The 27,444-nt window shown below is 45.3% G+C and overlaps 1 protein-coding gene across 5 annotated transcripts in view; it reads right to left on the bottom strand.

Moving 5' to 3' along the window:
* Positions 1–27,444, bottom strand: part of sox6 (SRY-box transcription factor 6) — a gene marked incomplete at its 5' end in the record, with an annotated part of 121,393 nt that overhangs the window by 35,396 nt on the left and 58,553 nt on the right. For 4 of the 5 annotated variants that reach the window (XM_083651250.1, XM_083651249.1, XM_083651248.1 and 1 more), the window contains 2 exons: positions 9,311–9,390; positions 14,771–14,891. In XM_083651250.1, coding sequence (XP_083507376.1) covers positions 9,311–9,390; positions 14,771–14,891 — 201 coding nt within the window. Of the gene's footprint in view, positions 1–9,306; positions 9,391–14,770; positions 14,892–27,444 lie in introns of all 5 variants that reach the window. The other variant, XM_083651252.1, reaches the window with a different exon arrangement.

The following is a 27,444-nucleotide window of genomic DNA, read 5'->3' as shown; positions in this document are numbered from 1 at the left end:
TGGTAATTAAAAACAAGCCCTCTGGAGGCAGCAGAGGTTAAACGGGGAGGTTCACTTTTTCTGCCTGCGACAACATTAAACTCACATTACACAGTCTGCTGATGATGTTGGACATCTCAGCAGAGTGATGCACAATACAGTCTGGCAGCTTGTGTCTTTCAGTTAAAAAAATAAAAATAAAAAATAAAGAAAAACCAGTAGCTCTATATGTCATCTATTTATAAGAAAAACATATGATTAAATAAATTTGCTAATAACTTCCATGTAACAAACACTGGACTTGAGAGCAGAGGGAGGAGACGTGGGTATAGTATAAAGAGAAAAACAACTTGTATGTTGTTTTTCTCCAAGTAAAGCAGAGCGACAGCACAGCAACAGATGCTGAGAAATACAGTGGCAGATTTCGGTCAGCTTTCCTGCTGCCAGCTATGATGCTGCATTACACATTTACACATGAGGCCTGTCCTGCAACTCCGTCAGAAAGAATCAGGAAATAAAGACTAAAAAATTGCATTGAAACCGCAACAATGCTGAACAACAGTTACCTCTGTGTTTTACTTGCAGTTTGCAATTTCTCATTTTTACGCAAATCTGTGAATCGCTGATCCTATGACGACCACGATCTCTCTTTGTTTGTTTGTTTGTTTTCTTGTGTCTGTCAATGTCTCCTTCACCTCTGTCTAGCGGGAGCTGAGCACTGGGCTGGAGATGAGGGCATTAATTGTGCTTCAATGCACCGCACCATTTAAAAGGCAGGGCGGCGCCAGCCCCGTTTGCCACAGGGCTTGTACAGGCTCATTGCCCAGGGCGAGCAGGCAGGCTGACCCAGGCCAGGCCCAGATGTCAGGAGTGGAGGAAGGCGTCCTGGTGCACTGTGCCGATGCTTTCCAGTATGGCACCAACATCTGTCTCATCTGCTGGCACCCAACATGCTCCCCTCCAACCCCTCCTCCCTCCCTCTTGCTCCCTCTCTCTCTCTCTCTCTCTCTCTCTCTCTCTCTCTCTATACAGTATGTTGTTTTCTATCACTTTTCTCTCTCTCTTTCCCTCTCTCTTCCACACTGTCTCTCTCTCACTCACCCACACGTATAGGAAGTGGGCTGTGTCTGTGTGCGAGTTCTCCGGGCCCAGGGGCCCCAGAGCCAAGCCCTCCCATTCAGCGCTGCTCACTGCATTATCCAGTCTATGTGTCCATCTGTCCCTCTGTTCACCACTGCCTCTATCCAGCTGCTCACCTAGCCAGCCTATTAGCCAGCTCTCCACACACAGCTAGCCGCGCCGCTCCGCACCGCACCGCTCCGCGTTACCTTCAAAGACCGGCTCCTCTGCTCGTAAACACAGAAACAGCTGCTCTCTACAGTACGGCTGGTCCTCTCTCTTCTCCCCTCCTCCTCCTCCTCCTCCTCCTCTCTCTCTTTCAAAGTCAAAAGTGCTTCACTTGTTAGCGATGGAAGCGGTTCCTTCACATCTGTACTATACAGGCATTTACATGCAAACAAAAGATCATGCGAGGTTTGCTGCTCTCCTCCTTTCTTCCTGTTTGTAACTCCCGTCCTTATCACTGATGTGCCCCCTTCAGATCAGATGTGTCTGTCTGCTTGAGATGTGGTCTGATGTGCCCCCTTCAGATCAGATGTGTCTGTCTGCTTGAGATGTGATCTGATGTGCCCCCTTCAGATCAGATGTGTCTGTCTGCTTGAGATGTGGTCTAATGTGCCCCCTTCAGATCAGATGTGTCTGTCTGCTTGACATGTGGTCTGATGTGCCTCCTTCAGATCAGATGTGTCTGTCTGCTTGAGATGTGGTCTGATGTGCCCCCTTCAGATCAGATGTGTCTGTCTGCTTGAGATGTGGTCTGATGTGCCCCCTTCATAATAATAATAATAATGGCTTTAATTTATATAGCACACTTTAAAAGGTAAAACAAATCTCAAGGTGCTTTACAGTAGCTAAAAGACAAGATAAAAACAAGCTAAAAACAGCTAAAAAACTCAGAGCTAGTAAAAAGCAGAGCGGAACAGGTGGGTCTTAAGGTTCGTTTTAAAAACAGCAAGGGATTCAGAGGCCCGAACAGTTCCTGGGAGCTGGTTCCACAGGCGTGGCTCCAGAGTGGAGAAGGTTTGGTCACCCATCGTTGCCAGCTTGGTGCGGGGGACAACAAGCAGGTTCAGATCAGATGTGGTCTGATCTGCCCCCTTCAGATCAGATGTATCTGTCTGCTTGACATGTGGTCTGATGTGCCCCCTTCAGATCAAATGTGTCTGTCTGCTCGAGATGTGGTCCGGTTGCCTCCGAGCATGTGGGCTTTATCAACGATAAACAACGATGCCTCGGCCAACGTGAAGGATAGTAATTGCAGCGTATATAATCACCACTCAACCAGTTCCATGTCCAATATTGTAAAGCATAAGGATGTGTCGGGCCTGCACGATTTAGAGAAGAAAGGGAACGAGAGTGACATGTGGACGGAAGGAGAGAAAAGAAATGCGGGTAATCGAGAGAGAAATGCACAAACTAAGACACTTAGAGGTGGAGCAGGACGGAGATGCACAAACTAAGACACTTAGAGGTGGAGCAGGATGGAGATGGAGAAAGAACAAGACACAGACAGCAAGAGATAGGGAGAAAATGGAGCTTTGACTGAGTGAAAGCAGAGGGTTCTATTTATTTAGTCCTCCTAAGAGTGATGCTACATATAGAGAGCCCAGATGTTCTGTTTGATCCAATAATGCTTTCTTTAAAATGGCTTAAACCCCAAAGTCTGCTTCCAATGATAAAAAACAGGCCCGTCTTAAAGGTCCTCCTCCTGTTTACCGCTCTGCTGAAACAAAAAGGAGGGGCAATATATCAAGTTCATATTGGCTTTAAGTAAATTGTTTTTCACTCGGCAATCGATGCGCGGGGTCGTGTACAAACAACAAATTAAGCGCTGGCCCAAATGGAAAATTCTTTTGTGGAATTAGGGAAATAACCCCTCTTGTCTTCTCACTCAATTGAATATAGTAGGTGTCCGGCACCGGATCGCGCCACAATCTGAGCACAATTTCCCGTGCGAGGTGAGAGGTGTCAGTTGTAATCAGGGCAGGACAGTCGGGGACGGAGGCATTGTTTCCTGCCGGTGCCGGGCCTCATCCCCACTCTGTGCGGGGCGGCTAATGAAGAGGGGCACGTCGCGCTGGGGCTACTTTACACGCCTCCCTCTCCTGTGAGTTGAGGACGAGAGCCAATCTGTCAGGGAAACATTGAGTGAAATTGCCCCTGTGGTACGGGCAATGCCTGGTGACAGCCACTCTCCGCACACTGCCAAGCACACCAGAGTGACGCCACCACCCTGTATTGACAAGCAAATTACAGTCTCCCAACACTCAAACGCAGCCCAGCAAGATTCATTTACATCCAGCCTCTCTAAACCTTTGTTACCTTGCTGGGGGGGTTTCTTGTCTGCGAGAGAAAGGGCGAGGGGGGGGGGGGGGGTTCGGGGGGGATCCCAGACTGTTATGACAGAGGAGATTGTGAGCGGGCTACGTGGCCGACATTAAGACTGACGGAGCGGCTAGCCTCTCTGACTGGATGGCTGATCACATTACCTCTGCTGCATTGTGGGAATTAATTCTTCCAATAAGACAATTTTTTAAGGTTCATATATTTCACAATCTAAACTGAGTAAATTGGTGAAAATTATACCTTGCCATGCGGCTGACAGGAGGAGATATTTTAATTAGGGCTGTATGTGTGTGGGGGGGTGTTTGTGTGTAGCTATGCGTGTGTGGGGGGGATGAGGGATGGGGCGATGGAGGTGAGCGGGGGTGTTTAGAGGGCTGCGGGGTGACCCTATCAGCCAGACTGGCTTAATGACGCGTGGAAACCAAACTGGGTAATATGACCATAAGTGGTGATCACGCCCCCAAAAGCATAACCTCACACCAGAGGCTTTGCTCAAATATTTGCATGGACATATAAGTGCCAGGCCAGGCTTAAAAACCAGATTTATTTTTTATTAGCTTCCTATTTTATTCCACATGGGCTTACAGTGAAAGACAATTTTTTTTTTCCTTTTAAAATTGAAAGATCATAATATATAGTGTGTTGTTTTCCAAGTAGCTGCCCCATGTTTTTCATTAGCAGGGCCCGGAGACGCATGGAGAACGTGACCACGGTGCATCACCACCCTACATGCCAGACAAAGTGTCTCCGCATCTCCTTTCACCACAAATGACATGAGTCCTCTTTGTTGTGCTGTTGTTGTTGTTTACAACCAAGAACAGTTTGCCTGCTGTATTTGTCCTCATGAGCCCTTAGTGTGTGTGTGTGTGTGTGTGTGTGTGTGTGTGTGTGTGTCTCTCTCTCTCCCCCTCTCTCTCTCTCTCTCCCTCTCTCACACACACACACACACACACACACACACACACACACACACACACACACACACTGCTCTCCATATAGTGTTCAATACTTTCATTTGTAAGGCTGAGCAAGATGGCTGCTAATGCTGTGATCGCCGCGAAAAGGAGGAGACAACTCCGACTTAATCAATTCCATGTCTGGCTTGATATGGTGTTTTTAATCATAGCGGCGCTCGCGGTGCTTTGTAGAGGAAGTGGTGGCAGTCACATGGTGTGTTGATCCCGGCGATGGAGGAAAGGGCATGTTTGACTTGCCTTTGCTGTTTTAAGGGGAGTCTCTGTGCAGGGTAAATAGCAGCCAGCAGGCGGAAGATGTGACAGGCCCACACACTTCAATTAATGGAGAATGCTGCTCTTTTTTTGTTGACTGTGTTCTGTAAAGGTCGGCCAAGTCATGGTCTTGCAGGCTCTGTTTTTGCCCATTCCCAGGGTTAGATACATAATCAGAATTAATGACTTCAGACCCCTCTCTACCCCTCCTCAGCCTAACCTTCAGATATATGACTATCCCATCTGACCTCATACACCACTATAAATAGACTCAGCCCATCACTCCTGTCCAATGGACTTCCCTGTGATACACAAACCGAGCAACACAAATATACACTAGACCTACATATAGACAGTAGCCACAGCCTTCCTCAACAGCAGCATACACCTTACACTGGCTCTGATACTGTGTGTAGCTCTTCTAATGGCTGCGTAATGAAGAGCAGCTTTTCGCATCCAGCTGTAAGCATTGTTCCAACTCGCCAAGGCTCATTAACACTGACAGCGGGAACCTCTGAAGGACACGTGCCACACATGCAACAGCCAGGAGAGATGTTCACCTCATAGGGCTGCCTGCTGCCAATCAACATTCACTTTCATTACTTTCAACAACTTCTCACTGTAGTTGACAAACCAACAGTGGCCATAAGCCAAGTAATGCTAATTGTGCTATTATATATATACATATACTGTATATACACATACATATATACATATATACTGTATACCGGTATATCTATACTATATATAGTATATATATATACAGTATATATACTGTACACAGTATACGTATACACACACACACACACACACACACACACACACACACACACACATATACATGTATATATATATATATATATATACACAGTAAAAAAAAACTATTTATTTATTTCATATATAGCGTTGTAACCAGTAGCTGCTTTTGAATGATTTTGTCGTATAATCAGATCTGTTGATGTTATATGTTTGTTTTACATGTGCTGTGTCCTTTTGTTATGTGCCAACTATGATTTTTTCTACCGAAAACCAATTTCCCCACGGGGACAATAAAGTACCTACTACTACTATATATATAGTATATAATATATATACTATATATATAATCTTTCCCTTTAGAACAGCACTTCTATTTAGATTCAGATGCGCTTAAACATTTCTGATTAAGTCAATTAGAAAAATCGGATCCATCTTCACATCTCACAGGACTGCGTGGGGCACTGTGATGGATCTGATCCATCTTCACATGTCACAGGACTGCGTGGGGCACTGTGATGGTTAGATCTCACAGGACTGCGTGGGGCACTGTGATGGTTAGGATAAAGCAAGCGGGCCGTACTGATAATGGAATAAGTGCGGTTGTTATTCAGCCTGCCGTGTGTTTGTTATGTAAATACCAGGCAGAGAAAGCAACCGGGGGAATTATACATATCATCAGTTCAGGAAACAAAGATCACGCACGGGGGTTGAGCGAGGGCTCGATCGCGGCGGTAATTATAATAGTAATGACTCGCAGGATAGAAGGCAGATAATGATCTATATTAAACAATATGGCCTGAGGTTAGCCCCTGACCCGGGTTCAAGCTTCTCTAAACGCTGTGTGAGAAGAATAGTCCTGGAGGAGCCTGCAGGGCTTTGGAGCCTATCCCAACATATTCTCTCTGCCTCAACAGTAGGGCTGCACGATTATGGCAAAAATCATAATCACGATTATTTTGATTGATATTGAGATCACGATTATTTAACACGATTACTCATTGACATTGAGAACATCATGAAATTATTCAACATTTACACTGCCTTTTTATTTAACATTGGATGTCTTTGGATTTTAGATATAATTGAAAATAAATAAGTGAAAATAAATAAAAGTGCAAAGATTTAGAAATAAAATAAAAACTAAAATAAATATACAGTATAGGCCTACTATGTTGCAGTGAAATGCCACAACCAACTGCAACTATTAATCTACATTCAATATGTTGGTAAACATCTGAACTAGTAGTCCTTAAACCTCAAAACTAACCAAATGAGAACGCTATTGAGTAACGTTCGTTTACATTACATTAAATTACTCATTTGGCAGATGCTTTTATCCAAAGCGACTTACGTCGTTTAGGTTCATAATAGGCTATTGTTAATGTTTATCTGTGAGCTCGTTAGCTGTTGAATATGCGGTCGCATTGTAAAGAGTGTCCTGAATCGATGACTGTATAGACCAAATCAGCGGGATGTTTACATTTACTTCCGGGTACCCCTGAGGTCCACACATTATAATGGCGGTGGACGGCACAAACTGACATGTTGAAGACAAAAACAGACAAAGAAGACAAAAATGGTTCGTCCGTGTTGTGTTGTTGTTTAAAATCATTCATAACAACACTTTCACTAACGTTAGTGGAGACCAGACTAGCTAATTTACCTGTTGGACCAGACTAGAGTAGACTTGAAGCTAAATTAAATTGACCTGGCGTCAGTAGCTCTGTCTGTACCAGGCTCTTTCTCGCCGAGAAGAGCCTGGTGACGCGAGGTTACTCTGTCTGTAACGTAAAAAAACAGCGAGTTTGACAGACAAACAAACTTTATTAGCTAGCTAACACTACATAAAACAAACACAGAAGAAAGGCTAGATACGTCGGACAAGCATGTTTACCAACCGTTTAACCATTTAAATTGAAAGTAGTCGGCCGAAAACAACGAGAGGGTTTGACAGCATTTATATGACAACACGCACATTTAAACCTGCCGCCTTTCCCAAGTGGTACCCGGAAGTCAATTTGTTTACATGGTGACGTCACGGTGATTTGGTCTATGCGGTGGCAGTAACTAGATGGGGCTTTGTATTTTTGTTCGTTTAGCGTTTATTGCTTGGTCATAGACCACTTTGTGAGTGGATTTCAAGTGATTAAACAAAGAGGGAGAGGTTGTGTGCTGCCACGACCGCGCATATCTTGCGCTGTTTGTTCCAAGTCTGTGGCTGTGATAGCCGCAAAACGCGACTATTTCACTCGAGTACCTCTCCCATCATAGTCGCGCTCGCCCGACCCCTTTATCGAGGGAAAGTTGCACATTTAGCGATCTACAAGCTTCAAACATGCACCAATCACTAATATAAACTACGCACCTTGTTGCCACGGATGTTGTCGAGCAGGCCGCGCTGAGGCCGCGCTTTGTTAACTCGTATTTTAAGAAAGTTTGGGTTATTTGTGTGTCCGGAAACATTATTTTCCCTTCTCCAACGACTCTTCTTCTTTTTTGCTGCTCACCGGTTCAACTGCTCAACTGCGCCACCGCATCATGGGGACTGTGACTGACAGAACGACACAGGGCAAACCCCATACTTGACACATGATGTAATACCCCATGATGCGGTGGCGCAGTTGAGCAGTTGAACCGGTGAGCAGCAAAAAAGAAGAAGAGTCGTTGGAGAAGGGAAAATAATGTTTCCGGACACACAAATAACCCAAACTTTCTTAAAATACGAGTTAACAAAGCGCGGCCTCAGCGCGGCCTGCTCGACAACATCCGTGGCAACAAGGTGCGTAGTTTATATTAGTGATTGGTGCATGTTTGAAGCTTGTAGATCGCTAAATGTGCAACTTTCCCTCGATAAAGGGGTCGGGCGAGCGCGACTATGATGGGAGAGGTACTCGAGTGAAATAGTCGCGTTTTGCGGCTATGGCTGTGATTGACAGGTGGGTCAAAACTCGCATCGCAATTCCGTGCTGTATATTCGCATCGCTCTTGATGTGTGGACCTTTAAACTCAGCGAAACCATAGTGTTTCCACGCCACATACGTTGTTTTACCTCTCCTCTCGACCAGCGGCTCTCTTTCTGTCACTTCTCTCATCTTATTCTTGTGCTACCACGGAAATAAGCGGGGAGGAGAAACGTGCAGTGTGGCTCTCTGTTCACATGACAGTCATTCCCAACTCGAGCGGTGTGTGTGTGTGTTTTGGGCTTTGGGGGAGGGGCCGAGCACACCGCTGCAAAGGAAGGGGTGCGCTTGATTTACAACACAAGACAGAACGAGAGTGACAAGAGCCGCAAAATCGTTGTATGTCGATTATCTTGTTTTCATAATCGTGGACAGCCCAAATCGTAATCATGATTAAAATTCGATTAATCGCCCAGCCCTACTCAACAGCCATGCCCAGTCTCCCTATACAGTACCTTTCTCCCTACCGGTATGCATCACATACCTAACAGTGTGCTCACACCACACATTCAAATGACTTTTTCTTAAATGCTCTCGCCTCACAGAGATGAAACAAACACGGCGCTAGAAAAATATTCAAGTACTACTAAGACTACATTCTTTGCTTACAGTCAATTGTCTTGTATAGCCGATTAACGCAAGCAGTGATTCTCAATCCCTCTAATAACTATTATCATCCTAACTCCTCTGTCTGTCTAATAGCTATTATCATCCTAACTCCTCTGTCTGGCAGAGCTGGAGGGATAAATCGTGGACAAAACGGACTAAATTACACATGTAAGGTGATAAGCTTGTGTGAGCTGGGGGCCCTGCAGGATTATTTAGTGTGCAGCTCATTACTTAGCGTACAGCTGCTGAGCCCGTCTTGCTGCCCTGGGCTTGGCGGGCGTCCCTCGCATTCTTTGTCATCGTACATACCTGAAGCTGGAGGGGGCTGAGTCCTGACGCTGCCGCAGCTGCCATTGTGGATGGAATGAACTGCACCGGGTAGTTATCACCTGTCAGAGAGAGAGAGAGAGAGAGAGAGAGAGAGAGAGAGAGAGAGAGAGAGAGAGAGAGAGAGAGAGAGAGAGAGAGAGAGAGACAACAATGCGTTACAGGTTGAGACAATGAGCAAGGCCCCAAAGCGGCCAGGCAAGTGCCAACACACAGCGCTGCCCTGGACCCTCCGCACCGCTTTGCCACCACCACAGCAATGTGGTGGCACGCGGCCGTGCGGCATCGAACTCTCGGGCTTCCAGCCCAAACATCTGCATCAACAAAAGGCTAAGCTGCTGTGACTGGAGCGGGATTAACTGAGGAACGCACCACCTGCACTGTCCTCCTGGCAAATACTGTATTAACCACACGAACGACATGATAGTCAACAAGTTGGGAGGTGTTCTTTGGGTGTGTGTGTGTGTGTGTGTGTGTGTGTGTGTGTGTGTGTGTGTGTGTGTGTAAAGAATACATGTGGAGGATCTGGCCTGGCGTTGGATTAGTGATTGTACAGAAGGCTCTCTCAGGCACGTCATACAGCTGGAGACTTGTCTGGCTATTGTTTGACACAACATTGTTGTGTTCCTGAGTGATAGCGTTGGCAGCGGCGCGCCGGAGCACTTGTACGCGAACTGGTTCGAACAAGTGTGCAAGTCACAATAACAAGGGGTGAAAAAAAAATCACATTCTTATCTCAACGTATCACTGTGTGATCTCGCAAGTAAGAATTGCTCTGTAAATAGCAGCACTGTTTTATTACCGTTCAGTGCTGTTGGCCTGCCATCAGCAAGTTTGACGGACAGGGATATAAAAAATGGGCGGGGCGGGGGGTCTTATATGATTGATGTCCACCGGGGGGGTGTCGTCGTCGAAGTGTATAACTGAGTACCAGAAGCTCTCACACACTCAACCTAGTGTGTTGAGACAGACAGAACAGTCCCAGTGAGGCCCCGGCCAGCGCAGCACTCTGGATCGAAGCGTGCGTGTGGAGGCGTGGGGGGGGAGGGGAGGCGGGGCAGTGTGCCGGGGGGGGAGGGGGGGGGTTGAGGAATTGGCCTGAGCTCAGACCCCACTTCTGCTGTCACTTCTCCTCACAAACATATGGAGGCATTAAGCCACAGACGCGAGGGTAAATGTATATATACCTTCTATTTCACTTTGCCCTCGCGCTGCTCGCCCTCACTTTGCAATCTGGTACAGCAGCGCAGCAGCACCATGTGACACAGGCGGCCATGGAAATTCAATCCCCATTTAGAGGCGGGAGCAAATAAAATCACACAGGAGAAGTGATTTCAAATAGTGCCGGGTTGAATGGGGGGGGGGGGGGGCACTGTGGTTATTTCGACACCTCCTCTTTATGGTTTCTCTCTCTCTCTGCTGTCTCTCTGCTGTCTCTCTCTCAATTCAATTCAAAAAGGGGCTTTATTGGCGTGATAAGGTGCTTCTTGCATTGCCGAAGCATACATTACTGTAGCTACACTTAGCAATTACAAAGAAACCAAAACAGAAAACAAGACCTTTTGTTACCCACTAACATAAATCCCCAAAATTTGAAGATATTCAAAAAGAGAAAAGAAAATAATTAATTGAATGTGATAAGATAGAATAGAATCGAAGACTATTGTGGACCAGAACCTATTCAGAATAACGACAAAACAGTAATAAGCGCTCTCTCTCTCTCTCTCTCTCTCTCTCTCTCTCTCTCTCTCTCTCTCTCTCTCTCTCTCTCCTCTCTCTCTCTCTCTCTCTCTCTCTCTCTCTCTCTCTCCTGTGTATGACTTGAGGTTTTGACTATAATAAATGGATGCATGTCTTTGGATGTCATGTGAAACCTGGGGAGGGTCATGTGCTAAGTGAGTAGTACACCACTGCTGGGGGGGGGGGGGGGGGGGGGGGGGGGGGGGGGGGTCTGGGTCTTGGGTGCAGCAGCAGTCTGTGTGGAGGCACCAGTCTCCAGTGGACTGGGCGCTCTGCCAGGTTAGTGTCACTAGTGAAAGGGAGTTAGGGTTTGAAATGGTGTTTGCTGTCCCGAACATAGCTCCATGCCCAGCGCCTGGACTCTGAATGCTAGAGGGGGGGGGGGGGGGGGGCTGCAGGTGACGCCATGGCTGGGTCACAACAGGCTATATTTCCCCTGCTCATGTGGTGGCATGAGGTTCTAGGTCATAGATCTGCTGAGGGCTGACATGGACAGATGTACTGGAGAGGCCTGTCTTGGACCGTCTTGTCAAATGGTGGTGTCCTCGTACTGTACTTAATGTGCTCGCTGCTTTTGAACAGGCAAGAGCTTTACCAAATCTACAGGCTGGCAAAGTCATGGAAAACACAAAGCAGGTGATGAGTTTATTACATATTGACTTGACATTGGTGAGAACATACCATGTTCTCTGTCATTATTTCATACTGTGCAGTTTTGAACCTCTGCCACTCCTTTGTGAAGTCCTAAGAATTCCTCGATCTGATGAGGCTGTAGGTAGGAAGTTCATTTGACCAAATGTCATTTCATGGACCTTTTTTGAAATTATAACAACAAATCAACCTATTTATTCTCAAGGGGGGGGGGAACATGCTAATAAGAATGTTATTCAATTCATCAAACATCTTTGTAGGAGCTTGAATAACTGATATATATACCTTATCCTTTGAGCCTCTATCGTCTCTCTGTATATACTCTGGCCAACTAGAGTGTGGTAGAAACAGAATCAGGAGAAGAAGAAAAACTAGAAGCAGGAAACTGTCAACTGTCAGCAGGATGTCTACGAGGAAGACGGGCAGAGGGACCCAATGACTGTGGCTTCAATCTGCACCTCCATTAGAGGCACACCGTTATCGGCCCAAACGCCGGCACGTCCGTGTGTAAACAGAGCCGAAGCACCGGGAAGTTCCAACGCGTCTATTTGTTTAAAAGATGACTTGGCGTTTCGACGGCTGTGCCTGTCTACCATGCAACACCAGGCCATTGAGCACAGCCAGTGCATGGGGTGATGACTTATCACTGCGATTGGAGAACGACTCCGTTGCCATGTCAGCGCCGCAGGGCTGCGGGGTCATAAGCAGTGGTCCCTGGGAGCTGTCTCATAATGATGACATCAGATTAGTGTGCCTGAGCTTGGGAGCGAACGCTCGGCCGCTTGCTGCACGCAGCAGCATCCTGCACACCCCGCAGGTGGCCGTGATAACATTGTACTCTGATTGTGTCGGAGGGGTAGAAATAATAGACATTTTCCAAATATCTCTCTTGACTACGAGAGTCATTTCCAGGCCCCCTTTTGCTATTTCTCCGCGACCTCATGAATTATGCAGGAAGTACACACACGGCGACCCCTGACCATGATTCCATAATAGCTCCTGTTATTTGAGCGAAAACATTTTCCGTGTCAAACCTATCGCAGAAAGACCCCCCCCCCTCAGGCACTTTGTTTAAGCTGTCATGGCTCCATAGTTCCAAAATAGCTGACTTTCTTTTTCATCCTGTGCTTTTCGAGTTAATTCATTAACTGCACCAGCACACTTTTAAATGTTCTGCTGACGGCCCCACTGTTTCTGTTTCTGTCTTCTCCTCCTTCTTCACTCTGCTTCCTTGTTCCTTGTGTTGCTTTACAACAGACGAGAGAGAGGGCTTTCCCTGTTGGACATGATGCCTCATAAATCATCTGCTTTGACAGTGATGTTTTCATCAACAGCAACTGTTTCCTCTTCTCATTCCGTTGATCCTCCTTGTGCTCGCGTGTGTGTCAGAGTGAAGGCCTTTGAGGGTAGAGGGAAACCCTTGTGTGTGCAAATTACGTCTATTCAATGACTAACGTGCAGCGCCGGGAATAGGCCCTAGTCCCGGAACCGAGGGGGCCGAGCCAGGTGAGAGACGAGGAATAAGTGGCAGGGAGGAGTCATTCAGGATCTTTCTTAATTGGTAATTAGAGCAGTCCGTGGTGGCACATGTTGAATGTTCACAAACAATGAAGCGAGGAGATGAGAGCTGGAGGTTAGTGCCTTGGCAGGGAATCAGTCCACATGTTGCAGCAATTTTCTCTCAAATTTGTTTTTGGATTTAGAACGCTCGCGTGTGGAGCCTCTCTCTCTCTCCCTCTCTCTCTCTCTCTCTCTCTCTCTCCCTCTCTCTCTCACTGTCTCTCTCTCTCTCCATGCAAAAGACAAAGGGAGCGAGAGAGGCATGCTGTTACAAGCAATAGGAGCAGTTATACGTTCAGGAGGGGCCTGTTCCTTACATCGTCCACACCACCGTCCTCCCTTTATTCATTTATTTTTTACCATCACATTATATTGTTATGCAAATTCATAGTCATAACAAAATTTTTGGAAAGGGCGTTGCTTATTAAGCCTCTATTATTTGTCTATTGCAGTATGTATGTATTAGGGAGCTTCAGATGTTGGGCTTGGGTATTGTGTTACTGGATGTCTCACAGTAGATTCTTGGCTAGTGATTACAGCTGAAAGATACGTTCATGTTGAAGACATGTTTACATTCCTCTTGCCTCTTTAGCCATATCTATTGTTCCACATGCACACTGCCTGGAAGTAGACACGTCCCAAATCCAAGTTAAGACAGAGCAGAGCATGCCAGACTGGCCTGAGAGTACAAATGAGCGTCTGCTTAATAAAGAGTATGATGATATACAGCAGGGATGGGCAACTTTGATGATAGAGAGGGCCACAAAAAAATGTCTTCGCTACCAGAGGGCCAGATTGTGACCGTGCACTTTCACCTGTAGCCTACTGTAACACCATCACTCCCAATTATAGCTACTAATTTGATGAAAAGGACTGGTAATAAAAGTCTATTATACCAACAGTTATATTTTTCATATTCAAATGTAGTAATTCTTCCTTTCAGATGACACCGGAAAATTTACTCCAGCTTTAAAACAGCCCGCTACAGCAATTTGATGGCGTACATCACCCAAATATGTCATATTAATCAGATTAGTAATGTTGCATGTGCAATGTGCATCCTGGATATAGTTTGTTACAATAGCATTAGCTCAAATGCTAACGTTAAACAGTATGTGAATGGACAATGCTAACACCATTAGCGCCACGTTCTGGGATGTACAGTAAAATAAAAACACAGATTTGGGTGGTCTAACGTAACCTAACCAAAAACGTCCGCCTTGTGTAAAAAGAAAAAAAAAAAGCAAAAAAAAAGCAAATTGACCCAGGGGCCACATTGAGTGGGGTCGGGGGCCGCATGCGGCCCGTGGGCCGCCAGTTGCCCACCCCCGATATACAGTATATGCTGTAATAACTTCAGGACTTAAAAACGATGTTTCAAAGACATTAATACATGTAGTTAGAGATAGAATAGTAAGGCGGGTAGACAGAGCAGAGAGAGGGGGGAGGGGGGGTTGGGGGACAAAATGAAGGCTAAGGCAGTGAGCATACCTGGCTTGTAAGACATTCCCGGGGGGAAGAGAAAGCCTTGCTGGGCGGCGGCGGCTGCTGCTAGAGTGCGCTGGTCGTGAGGAAAGATGGGGATCATGAGCGGAGGCATGTGACCCTGGACCTGCTGAACAGAGAGGTTAGCAGAGATCAGAGACGGGCCTAAGCACTGAGACGCAGAGCGCCGGGCAGATCACAGCTCCTGCTAACGCGTGCTGACAGGAGGCTCTCCGGCAAACCGCCGCCCTCGTGTTGCTCGCACAATAACCTGCTCTCAATCCAAAAGCACAATTTCACCTCAGCACATCAAAGGGCACCGGCTTCGTCGCCACACACACATTGTTCCACCATCCATCACAGGAAGGAGAAGAAGAAGAAGCCACATGCAGCAGCAGAGAGGCTCACCAGGTCCTGTCTGCATCTCCACACAACTACTGTACGTGTTGAAAGAAGTATAAGAATTCACAAACAGCCCGGGCTGTTACAGTACATACGACATGTCAGCAAGAGGGATATCTAATGCGTTACACGGGTGCAGACAGGGGGTTATGGTCAGCATGTACACGCACACACACGCACACACGCACACGCACACACACGCACACACACACACACACACACACACACACGCTTTGACCTAACAGACAAGGGGAGATCAACTGCTCCGATATAAAGCATCCATCGCATAATCTCGGATGATCGTTTATATGGGTGATAAAAGCCTACACACAATCAAGTAATTTACTGCAACTGTTTTCAGCTCGGGGGGGAAAAAATAGGAGGCAGCCCCCAAAAGTGCTTTGCCGCTCGCTGTATTTCATTTTAATGTCATTCCCTGACTCGCCGTTCCACTTACATATTAACCTTCAGCGTCCAGCCTGATGCTAACGTCCCGACTGGGAATAGCAACACAAACTAGCAGAGGTAGAAAATATGTGCTCTGCATGTGTGTGCCTGTATGTGTCTGCTTATGTGTGCGTGTGCGTCTAAGCGTGTGTGTGTGTGTGTGTGTGTCCCTGCATGTGTGCGTCTAAGCGCGCGTGTGTGTGTGTGTGTGTGTGTGTGTGTGTGTGTGTGTCAAGGGTGGGTGAGTTAGCTTATGTCTCCAAAGCGGCGCGTGGGGGTTTTGCACACATGTTGCAAAGGTCCAATCTTACTGTCATCCCCCGCTTCCTGAAGCTCTCTGACGGGCAGCAGCTCCGGCTACCATGGGCCTGCGAGGGTTAATCTAACACGGAGCCAGGCCCACCTCAGGGGAACCTGCCTGGAAAATGGGTTAATAAAGGTCACCCCCCCCCCAAAATAAACACTTTACAGAATGTTTCTCCATTCGTCCCTCTTTAAAATCAACTCGCAATAAAACGGGTCTGGGTGCAATTACTGCTGTTGCATTGGGGCATGAAATCAACCTGCTCTGGAGCTCCCTCACCCCTTCCCCCCCCACCCTATGTTCTAGCTGAGGTCTGCTATGATCTCCACTCTGTCAGCCTCCACTCCCTAAACTGGTGTCGTCGGGTCCAGTTTCTCTCATAGTTAGCAAGCTGGACCTACTCAAAACCACTTTATCGATCTGTCCAGAGGTGCAGAGCTAGACTGAAAACTAAATAAATAGAGACGTTTTATGTCTACTGGGCTTTTTACAGAAGTGCAAGTGTAGAAAGTGCATTATAGAAGAATAGAAAAAGTATGTAATTCTTCTGAATGTAATTCTGTCAAATGTGCTGTGGCTGGAGAAAAAAATAAATCAATGGCCTAGGAGACTGCTACGAATGACCTTAAATAAAACATTTTTTTTTTTAATAGGAATTTGTGTTCCAGGTTTCCAGGCTGAGCGGATGAAAGATGGATCTTGGCCTTGCATGTATGGAACATATGGAAAAACACAATAATTAATGTCACAACATGAGGTAGGGCGAGTGACAGGCGGGGGGGACACTGGGGAACACAGCTTTTCTCTGTGTCTGTGTGTTTGGACTGTAAAAGCAGATGGAGTCTGTTGCTGAATGTGCTGCACTCACAGCGCTCCCTGAAGCCTCCATCCCTCCAAGTATGTTACAAGTCTTTTCCAACCAACACTGTCCACTATTGTTAATTTTAATATGGCAATATATTAGGGGTGTCACGATACACTCAGTTCACGATACGATACGTATCACGATACTGGGTTCACGATAACGATACGATACGATACAATTTTAACAATATTTTTTTAAACTTGAATAATGACAATATATGACTGGAAAAGTAGTATTTTATTTGAAATGCACAAATACAAAACATGCTGTTGTGGGAAATTGTTATTACAATAACAACTAGAAAAAACATGAGATTGGAGATAAGGCTTATCTTGAAATAGAATGAGTTACACCGTCACTTAGATTTACTTTGAACTAAAAGGTTTCTCAGCAGTATAAATTCTCATTATGCATCTTCAGTTTTTCTTCAAACTCAAACAAGACTTTTCTTAGTCTATTTTTTATGCATCTTCAGTTTTTCCTGTCAAGTAAAGTTAACAGTTTTGCCAGAAACTCAATTGAATGGTTTCTCTCCTGTATAACTTCTCATGTGTCTCTTCAGAGACTTGTTCAACTGAACTACTTTCCACACATTGAACTTCAACAAACAAAGACGTTTCTTTGTCTACTTTTGAAAAAAAAAAAAAAAAAAAAAAAAAAAAAAATTTCACGATATGAGATTTCATCTCAACGATACATATCGTGACGTTTTACTATCGCGAAATTTCGTGGGACGATATATTGTGACACCCCTACAATATATCAATAATGTAGCGAGGAAGACATTTTCATGTACTGTGGCAACTAGCAAGCATCAGCGGTACACTGAGAAGTATGTCATATATCAAATTTTTTTAAGAGTTTTTTATGATTATGAAGTATTTCAGCAGTGTACAGAAAACGAAAGTCCCTATTGAAAACAATCTATTTCCTGATTTGTTGTGCCCATGATTGTACCTGTGGTTAGTAACTACATGATGATTCCTGACTAGCATCTGCTTTTCCTACTCTGCTGAAAGTTTACTGCTGGTTAATTTTATTTTTTCTAGAGGAAGGAAAATATTCATTGCTCTTGCTCTCCATTTCTCCTTGTCTCCCCCTGTAAGCACTGAACAGACTCTGGTCTATTCAATCCAAAACTCTGCTGGTGAAAACTAGAGGCAACCTCCAAGTGTATTAGTGCCTTGTAAAGGATGCTCATAGACATAATTAAGATGATCACTTTTCAAATGAAAGCAGCCAGGGAAACAGCTGCTCCAACGCTTATTTTCTACAGCATATCGATATTTATAACATTTCACATTATTCCGTAATTTCATTGCTTTTAAGTATTTGTGAAAACAAAAGGCTATGCCCCTAATTAATATAATTTAATTGTAGAGATACAGAATTTGAATGACTATATACTGTATATACTGAGAGACATGAGCAAAACGAATCAATGTATTTCTCGCCGACAACGGTAAATGTAAGTGGTGAGATCTCATTTGGGGGATATCGCTTTTTATTACTATTATTCTATTAAAATATGGAGCAGAATATATACAGATTCACGGAGGCAAGACGGAGTGTAAATGTGCATTGAAGGGGAAATAAGTGCGTTAAGTTTGAATGGCTGTGATTTGCAGTAATGAGCTCCGAGCATTAAAGTTTAATTTACAGCAACTAATGTCAGAGAAAGGCAAATGAAATGTTGAGGAGCTTCAAGGTGGCAACAAATAGTGGAGGTTAGCTGAGCTGTCAATTAACAGCTGGCACACCGGCTGAGCAGACAATGCACTTACTGCATTTGTTTCAACATTTTCACTATTATTATTATTATAGTTTTACTGTTCCTACAGGAGCCAAGGAACCATCAAAGGGAGAAAAAAAAACATTTACTGTCGGTATAAGTACATTAGAAAAATTACACCTCTGCTTAGAGAAAAAAGATACAGAGAAAGAGAGAGCGAGAGAGAGGGAGTGAGAGAGTCTCTTCCATTCTCCCTATGTGACTACACACCCAGGCCCCCCCTATAAGAGTTACCCTCAAGTTCATCTAACTGTGGGCTGAGTGCCCAGAATATTTCTATTGCCAAGATGATCTTGAGGAGTGGGAGAGTGAAGTGGAGCAGATGTGAGCGGGGGCACTTGGGCAGCGTCCTCCTCGTTCTCCTCGTAAATACAGAGGCATTGTTGTGCTGGCACTGCTCTTCCTTTGTCTTAGCACTCGCTAAGTATGGGATAATGTCATTTCGCACCATCTGCCCCCAGGCTTCATTAAAGATACATGAATGGGCTATCTTATGAGGAACAGGTGCTATTGTTTGTCCCTCAAGACCCCGGCGCTGAGGACCTGACTCGGAATACTTGAAGAGGAGCATCTGTAGTGATCAGTCAGACAGACTTGGCCGAGGCGCCCCCTCTCTGCCAGCACGCGCTCCAACAGAGGTTTGCAGGGGGGGGGGAGTCCGCCGCCTTGCAACATGCATCATCAATTCAGATGACCTGATGAAGTCTGTAGCAGGCCAGCACGCAATCTGTTTGCCTCTCAAGGAGACGCCGCCGCTAGGCTATTTGATAAATAGGACCAATTCCTGCAGTTCCACGGCGAGTAGAATTACCGAGGCCGATATCGGACGCATATTATGGAAAGGGTTGTTTCGTTTGAGTATGAGAAAAATTACTGGACATTTTTGTCAGATTTCTGTCCGTGTGAAGTTCTCTTGTGCGGTGTCCAAGTACCGACAAGTTTCCAAATAGTTTTCTCAGAATCCCTCTGTGGACAAGCGAGGGAATTGTGCTGTGTACGCGAGAGCTGGATTCGGGTGCAGGAAATCAACGTTAGAGAATGTGCAGCTATTTTCTCTCTCTGAAAGCAAAAAAATACAACAAATGTGTGATTTAATGAAAACTATAGCTTCTTCATATGAAATTCAAACGTTTATTTTTAGTAATGTAATGCTGTTTACTATTGAATGTTTTAATCATAATACTACATTATTGCTCATTTGAGTAGAAAGCAGAATATAGACTAATCAAAATGGAAAGAGGGAGCATTGATATGAGCTCAGTGACTGCACACTGGTTGACAGCAGCTAGTCCTGCGGTCAGACTGCAGAGGGCGACGACACGAATGTGTAAATACCAATGTGTAAAAAACATGAGGGAGTTTCTCTTATTTATCCTTGCACCTAGAACACGCACCCAAATACAATATTAGTACTGTACAGTATGAATGGCGGGTTATTACTATATTAAAAATTATCATCATCTTTTGTAAGGCTTACACAGGTCAAATATAGATAGACGGTACTAAACGTTTTACTTTCGAAGATGGCAATTTGGAAAATGTTGAAAAATATATATTCAACTCACGCATAGACACAGCAGTTTTATCTTTAATCTTTCCTTTAGTGTCTAGAAAATTGCAGTTTAAATTATTCTAGGTCCAGATTTTCTTTATTGAATAGTATGATGTGACTGGGAACACATTCTCACATTTATTGTAGAGCATAAAAAAAAAGAATTTTCAACAAACGTAACGCGTGAGCGTCCGTCCTCAAATGCAGGTGAGGCAGTGGCTCCAAAACACCGGGTGCAAATGGAGACGTACAGGGCATTACAGCACTCACTAGGGTCCCTGTCAACACCCATGTTCCTCACTGTCTGTTACAGGAGCCCCCCCCCCCCCGCCTGCTGGCCTGCCAGCCTGGCCCTCTCACCTCCCTTACACCTCCACGCACTGATCCCAGATCACATTTAGGACTCATATGGACCACAACGCTCTCTGCTAGGGAGCCGGGAAACGTCGATGTAAAATGTCAGATTCCCTCATTAAGAAGATAAGAAAGAAGACAAAAGGCAGAAAGACAGAAACATCTGCTTCTTCTGCTCAGCGTATTTTAAATGGTTATTAGCTTCAAAGGCCTGATGAGATCCTGGGTTTAATATCCTGATTAATTGCTCGTTGACACCTTTTAACACAACTCTCAGCCTGATGCTTATCTCGGACATCATCTGCATTCATTTGCCTCGAGGAGAGCTGTGAAGAGAAAAGCACTTCACGTATCCGACAGCAATACAATATACTGCATTTTCAGTTCGAACAATACTTTGGCAGCAGGCAAGATTTCTGACAGGGTTATATGATGATTTTGTTGATTCTGTACAATCAATGAGCTATAGTGGGTTATTTTCTCATTAACTCCATGATCACCAATAGTCATAACGTTACGAGGGAAGTCTCATGCTGTGTGGCCAACGTCTCTTTATTCTGCTAAAATTACATCTTCACTTTTGGTGCAATCAGATCCGCAGCTCCTAAACCACACTTTTTTAACACATCCATAGGAGGGGGTGCTATCATTTCACCCAGGGAAGATAGGCTCCAGCTGTTGTTGTAAGAACTGATAGTTCATACATCGTCCGCCTCCTGCTCTCTCCACTGAGTTGCACACCAAACGGCTGTGAGTGGAAATCACCTTTGGTGATCCATTTGAAGGTAAAGTGATCTCGAGGAAGCTGGCAGTCTGGCTTCATCCCAAACAGCGGCACACGCAGACAAAGTGACACGAGCCAGCAGGACCGGCTCAACACACGCCACTGTGTACCAGAGCTCGCTGGCTCCACACTGTAACACACGCCACTGTGTACCAGAGCTCGCTGGCTCCACACTGTAACACACGCCACTGTGTACCAAAGCTCGCTGGGTCCACACTGTAACACACTCCACTGCGTACCAGAGCTCGCTGGCTCCACACTGTAACACACGCCACTGTGTACCAAAGCTCGCTGGCTCCACACTGTAACACACGCCACTGTGTACCAGAGCTCGCTGGCTCCACACTGTAACACACGCCACTGTGTACCAAAGCTCGCTGGGTCCACACTGTAACACACTCCACTGCGTACCAGAGCTCGCTGGCTCCACACTGTAACACACTCCACTGTGTACCAAAGCTCGCTGGCTCCACACTGTAACACACGCCACTGTGTACCAGAGCTCGCTGGCTCCACACTGTAACACACGCCACTGTGTACCAGAGCTCGCTGGCTCCACACTGTAACACACGCCACTGTGTACCAGAGCTCGCTGGCTCCACACTGTAACACACACCACTGTGTACCAGAGCTCGCTGGGTGAGGTCCACACTGTAACACACACCACTGTGTACCAGAGCTCGCTGGCTCCACACTGTAACACACGCCACTGTGTACCAGAGCTCGCTGGGTGAGGTCCACACTGTAACACACGCCACTGTGTACCAGAGCTCGCTGGCTCCACACTGTAACACACACCACTGTGTACCAGAGCTCGCTGGCTCCACACTGTAACACACGCCACTGTGTACCAGAGCTCGCTGGCTCCACACTGTAACACACGCCACTGTGTACCAGAGCTCGCTGGGTCCACACGACTGTACTGAAGCCTAAACAGGAGGAACATCTCCAAGTGGAAGCACTTCTGGGCCACCGAATCCTCTGTCACTTTGTTGCAGAGGGCAAATTCAGGGTTTTTCAATCCGAGGGTTCCTTAAACACATATTACTCCTACAACACTACAGCTCATTTATCAGCTGGTTAAACTCCCACTGTAAGTGTGGTCACTCCAAGCACGGACCCAATACAAACACCCATATAGACTACTAGACTACTCCAGAATAAGCAACGACACTGAACACAGTTAGACATCACAGAGCAGACACACACACACACACACACACACACACACACACACACACACACACAAACACACACACACGCACACACACACACGCACACACACACACACACACACACACACACACACACACACACACACACACACACACACACACCAATATCACACCTTGATAAATCAGAGATGTTTTTACCATGTGCTAGTGCTCGGTTTGGTGTGTAATGGTAATAAGACAAAAATAGATCAATAGTTTTGTTAGTCTTTGATGCTCCGGCCTTCTGCCTGGAATCCAAGTGTTTGTATCACCACCCTGCTAGACTGAAGCACATTGTTCCTGCTGGTCTGCTCTGGAAAAGAGTGCACTGCGACGGGACGGGACGGGAGGGGCAGAGGTGCAGGTCACTGCGACGGGACGGGAGGGGGAGAGGTGCAGGTCACTGACAAAGGGCCCTTGTCCTGACCATGTCTATGACCTTTCTCCTCGCTTCCTTCCTCCGTCTGAGATCCTTTACACAGACCCCTCTTCCTGTAAGAGCACAAGGCTGACACCTCAAGCTGAACAGCAGTATCATTCTGTTTGAGGGTGTCTAAGCACCAGCCCTGAACATCATATTTCCACTGCACTGTAGCTACAGTATATACCACCGACTGTTATCTTTGACAATAGACTGCCTACTTTGGAGTCATCAGTCGTGCCTGTGTGTTAGGGCTGCAACTAACGATTATTTTCAAAATCGATTAATCTGACGATTGTTTTCTCGATTAATCGATTAGTTGTTTGGTCTTATAGAATGTCAGAAAATGGTGGCAAATGACCATTTGCCCAAGATGATGCCCTCAAATGTCTTGTTTTGTCCACAACTCAAAGATAATAATCAGTTTAGTGTCATACAGGTGTAAAGAAACCAGAAAATATTCACATTTAAGAAGCTGGAATCAGAGAATGTAGACCTTTTCTCTTAAAATTGTACTGAAAACGATGAATCGATGATCAAAATAGTTGCAGATTAACTTTCCTGTCGATCGACTAATGGATGAATGGTTGCAGCTCTACTGTGTGTAGAGTTATAGCGCTGCTCAGGATAAGGTGCAGACACCAGAAGCACGTGAGTGAGGTCCGGCCATCTAGACCAGGGAATAACCAATAGATGACTTCTTGTTCCACTAATTCCTCCTTACACAGCATAACAAGCCCTCTTGGAAAAGCGCCATTTCAATATGTCTATATTAAGTCGGCGGCCGTTTGAAAGCAGGCTAGTCCAACCCTCTGCCCCTCCTCGCCATCAGCTTTCCCCCTCACTTCCTGCGTAAAAGTGTGCTGCGCTGCTGTTTGCCTTCCTACACTGCATGTCATTCATATGAATCATGTCATTCATATGAATCATGCATACTGTTCTCAATTTAATCTATACACTATTTCAATGTTGTGGAAGGAAAAGTAAAGGATTTGTTGAAATGGAAATACAGGCAGACAAAAACAATATTACCCAGATGACAAATCATGAGTCACTGGTGTGTGCAAGACAATTAAAATCGTACATTTGATTACAAAAAAAGCGAAGAAAATTACAAAAAAAGAAGACACTGAAATGTGATTTGTGTAGATTTACAAAACGTTGTGTCCTTGAGGGAAATTAATGTAGCAAAGTAATTTAACTTCCTAAATAGTAATTGGATTCGTATCGAAATTAAATATCAGAGTCATTAAGATATTAAGGTATTCTCTGCGTGGAGCTTTTTTTGTATGTTTAAAGGAACAAAACTAGATTCATGCTAGAGGGGTCCCTATTACATTATGTATGACTCTGAATATAATATGTAGATGTGCTGTTATATTATAAGAAAACATACAGGTACTCAAAACAAGTACAACAAAAAATGCATTTGTACACACACACACACACACACACACACACACACACACAGAGCATCCCCCGTCTCAGCCTTGAAATGCACAGACTGCATTTTTTAACACCAGTTTCAGTGTTAGATTTTCAAAGAATATGGACTCTTTTTTTTGGGTGGGGGGAAGGGATCCATGGAAATATGAAGGAATATTCTCTCATGGTCTGGCCATAATATTAAGAAGGTTTGCAGTAAACTGGCCAAATCCACGGGGACTCCCTCAAACAGCATGCGTAATGACCAGAAAGAAGAGAACAGACATAAACAAACCCACAAGTGGGTTAGGGGCCAGCATCATTATCCCGCATATAACTGTACATCCTTGCCGTATGGAAATTGGAATAAGTGAAATGCCTCGGACCCTCATTGCAGGGGGGCGAGTGAGGTTCTAAAGAACATTTGACACGGGCTAGTCCGATAGCCCGCTACAGCCATGTGAAGTGAGCAGGGTGGGGGCAGTGAGAAATAGAGGATTTGAGTATGTGAGGCTTATGAAATACTACGGCTGTAAAAGGTCTGAAATAGCCTATATCACATCACCAGCACTGTAGAGCAAGTGTAGCCCAGCTGGGGGAGGACACAAACGCTGCGTCTCTATCCACTGTGGATTGTTTTATGTTTGATGATCAAATTGTAAAAATATGTATCTAATTAAGTCGTTTTTAAAGTAAAACATAAAATGTGCTTCATTCATTAATTTGACATTTATTTAAACAAATTATACTAATTTACCTTTGAATCTAAGGCACACATTGTCGAGCATTTTGTCAAAGGCATACCTCTGCTTTGACAGTTTCATAGGAAGTTAATGAGAAAATAGTGCGTCTGACGGTGAAACTGAAGACCCCCCCCCCCTAATCTAATAATGGTATTGTCCACACTCCTCTTTGGTGTCCTCCTCTGATAGACTGAGGCTCTGTCTTCACTCTCCCTCCCCAGCTGCTGGGGCCACAGAGAACAACAGGCCATTCTGTTGTTGAGCAGAGAGCAGGGCTGTTAGGAGGGCAACTTTATTACAGAACGCAAGTGTGCGCAGACTTTAAAACACGCTCAAATGTCAGGCGCACATCTAATCATGGGCATGAAAAATGGCAGCGTTTTTGTGTTAAGTAACAAGAGAGGGTAATATGAGTCCTGGGTTGACAAAACAGCACTTTAACAGACTGCACAGTTTCTATTTTAGACACAGTAGTGAACGATGAAATTTAGCCAATGACATTTTTGCCTTTTCTGAGAACTGTTCAATCGTGAAAAAAAACAAAACGCTAAATTCTACAATTCTGTTTCTATGAAAAACGGCGCCGAACAAAATAGCTCATTCATTGTGTTCCGTTGGGGGAATGCTCGGACAAAAAGGTCCTTTTTTTGCGTTGGCCGTGGGGCTGAATGCTTTGCTTTTGCCACCCCGGCCCTAAGAAAACACGCGCCCCCGTTCTCCCCGCTCCGCCCCACCCCGCACACAGTGCATCCCATTAATGCGGCTCCCTCTGCCTGTGAGCCTGCCCACTGCGCGGGACCACGGCCCGCGCGAAAAGCCAACGCAAAGACAAAACAGTTTGCTCTACATTAGCAGAGAAAACACAGAGCCCGCGCAGAGAGGCGAGAGGAAACTAAGTCAACATCACAGTGGAGGATGTGTTCTCCGTCAACTGATATTTTCCTTTCGAGGGGTTAGGGCACAATGGATGTTAAGTGTAAAGCCCTCCGCCTTCTTCCAGGGAAGGCTTGTGGCGCTCCAAACAGGTGCTTTCTAATGATATTCAGAAAGCACATAACAGTCCTTTATTCATCATAGCTACCGTTTGGCTCAGGGTTGTTATATCAGCGACGTGTGTGAAGTAGCCACTCATGTTCCGTTATCAGGGATATTTAGTAGCTATTACAAGAACACTAATGCACATTCTCTTATGCACGATGATGAGGTGCAGTATATGCGGTAATCTCCTGACTTGTGTTGATTAGCGTGTTATTGTCACGAGTGAGAACTGATGCCAGGCTGCAAGTTTATGTGGTAAATGAGCCCAGTCCCAGGGCTGCTTTAGAATCCCCTCAGGTGACTAATGTTAAGTAGACACCCAGGTGTGATTTCACAGGTTACAGCCGTCCATGTGGCACCCCCCCCCCCTCTCTCTCTCTCTTCATTACCACTGCTTAAACTGCTGAGGTGTCTGAATACAAAAGGCCTCGCCCCGCTGATAATGACAGAAAAGCACAGCTATATTGTGTCATTTACAGCTATAATGTATCCATGTTTGTCTTACATGATTACCTCATTGACAGAGATGCAGCATTATGTTCTGCACCACTGTGTCTATAGAGCCCCGGTAAAGGCAAGTCATCATTTGTTACAGTTTGACACGGCAAGATGGCGACGATGTTCCATCTTTTGGCATTGTTTAAATTTGGATTTTCAAAATAAATTCATGCCCTCTTTCCGTTCGTTATTGAGCAAAAAGATTATTCCAAAGCCGCTGTCTGTTAAACCTACACACTAGTGTTAGGTAAACGGATGGTGCTGTCTGTTAAACCTACACACTAGTGTTAGGTAAACGGATGGTGCGTTTCATCCCAGGGAAAGGAGGAAGCTAGAGGTCTCTCTTAGCTTTAGCCCGAAGACATAATCTGACAAAAACCCACAGACCCAAACCATCCAGACAAGCTCCACTGTTTATATTCCTAAAGGATGAATTTGTTTGAACAGGCCAACGGCATTACCGTAGCAGCCGTTCATCCACTTAGCTTAATTTCAAAACCATCGCAGCCATTGCTGAGGTTGTATCTATTACGCCGTTTTTGTGCATCATTAAGTTTTAACAGGGGCCCCCCGATAGCTTTATTGTTGAAATTGCACACGACTTTATTTAACGTCAGCATTTCTTCTGCTTCCTGACAAGAAGTCACATTTCATAACTAATTAAATTGATCCCTCCCTCCCCACCAATAGAGTCCACTAAATGGGATTATTTGTATCCAAGTGTCAATATATTAAATCACAGGGGCTAATGAGGTGGGGTCACCGCTTTCTTTTATCTCCAGTGTTGCATGTGCACATCTTCATCAGCTAACAGTCTCCTTCACATGTTGGGCTGCACGTC

Source organism: Poromitra crassiceps (genome assembly GCF_964638095.1).
Source record: "Poromitra crassiceps genome assembly, chromosome: 14".
NCBI lineage: Eukaryota > Metazoa > Chordata > Actinopteri > Beryciformes > Melamphaidae > Poromitra > Poromitra crassiceps.
This window is presented reverse-complemented; position numbering and strand designations above follow the sequence as displayed.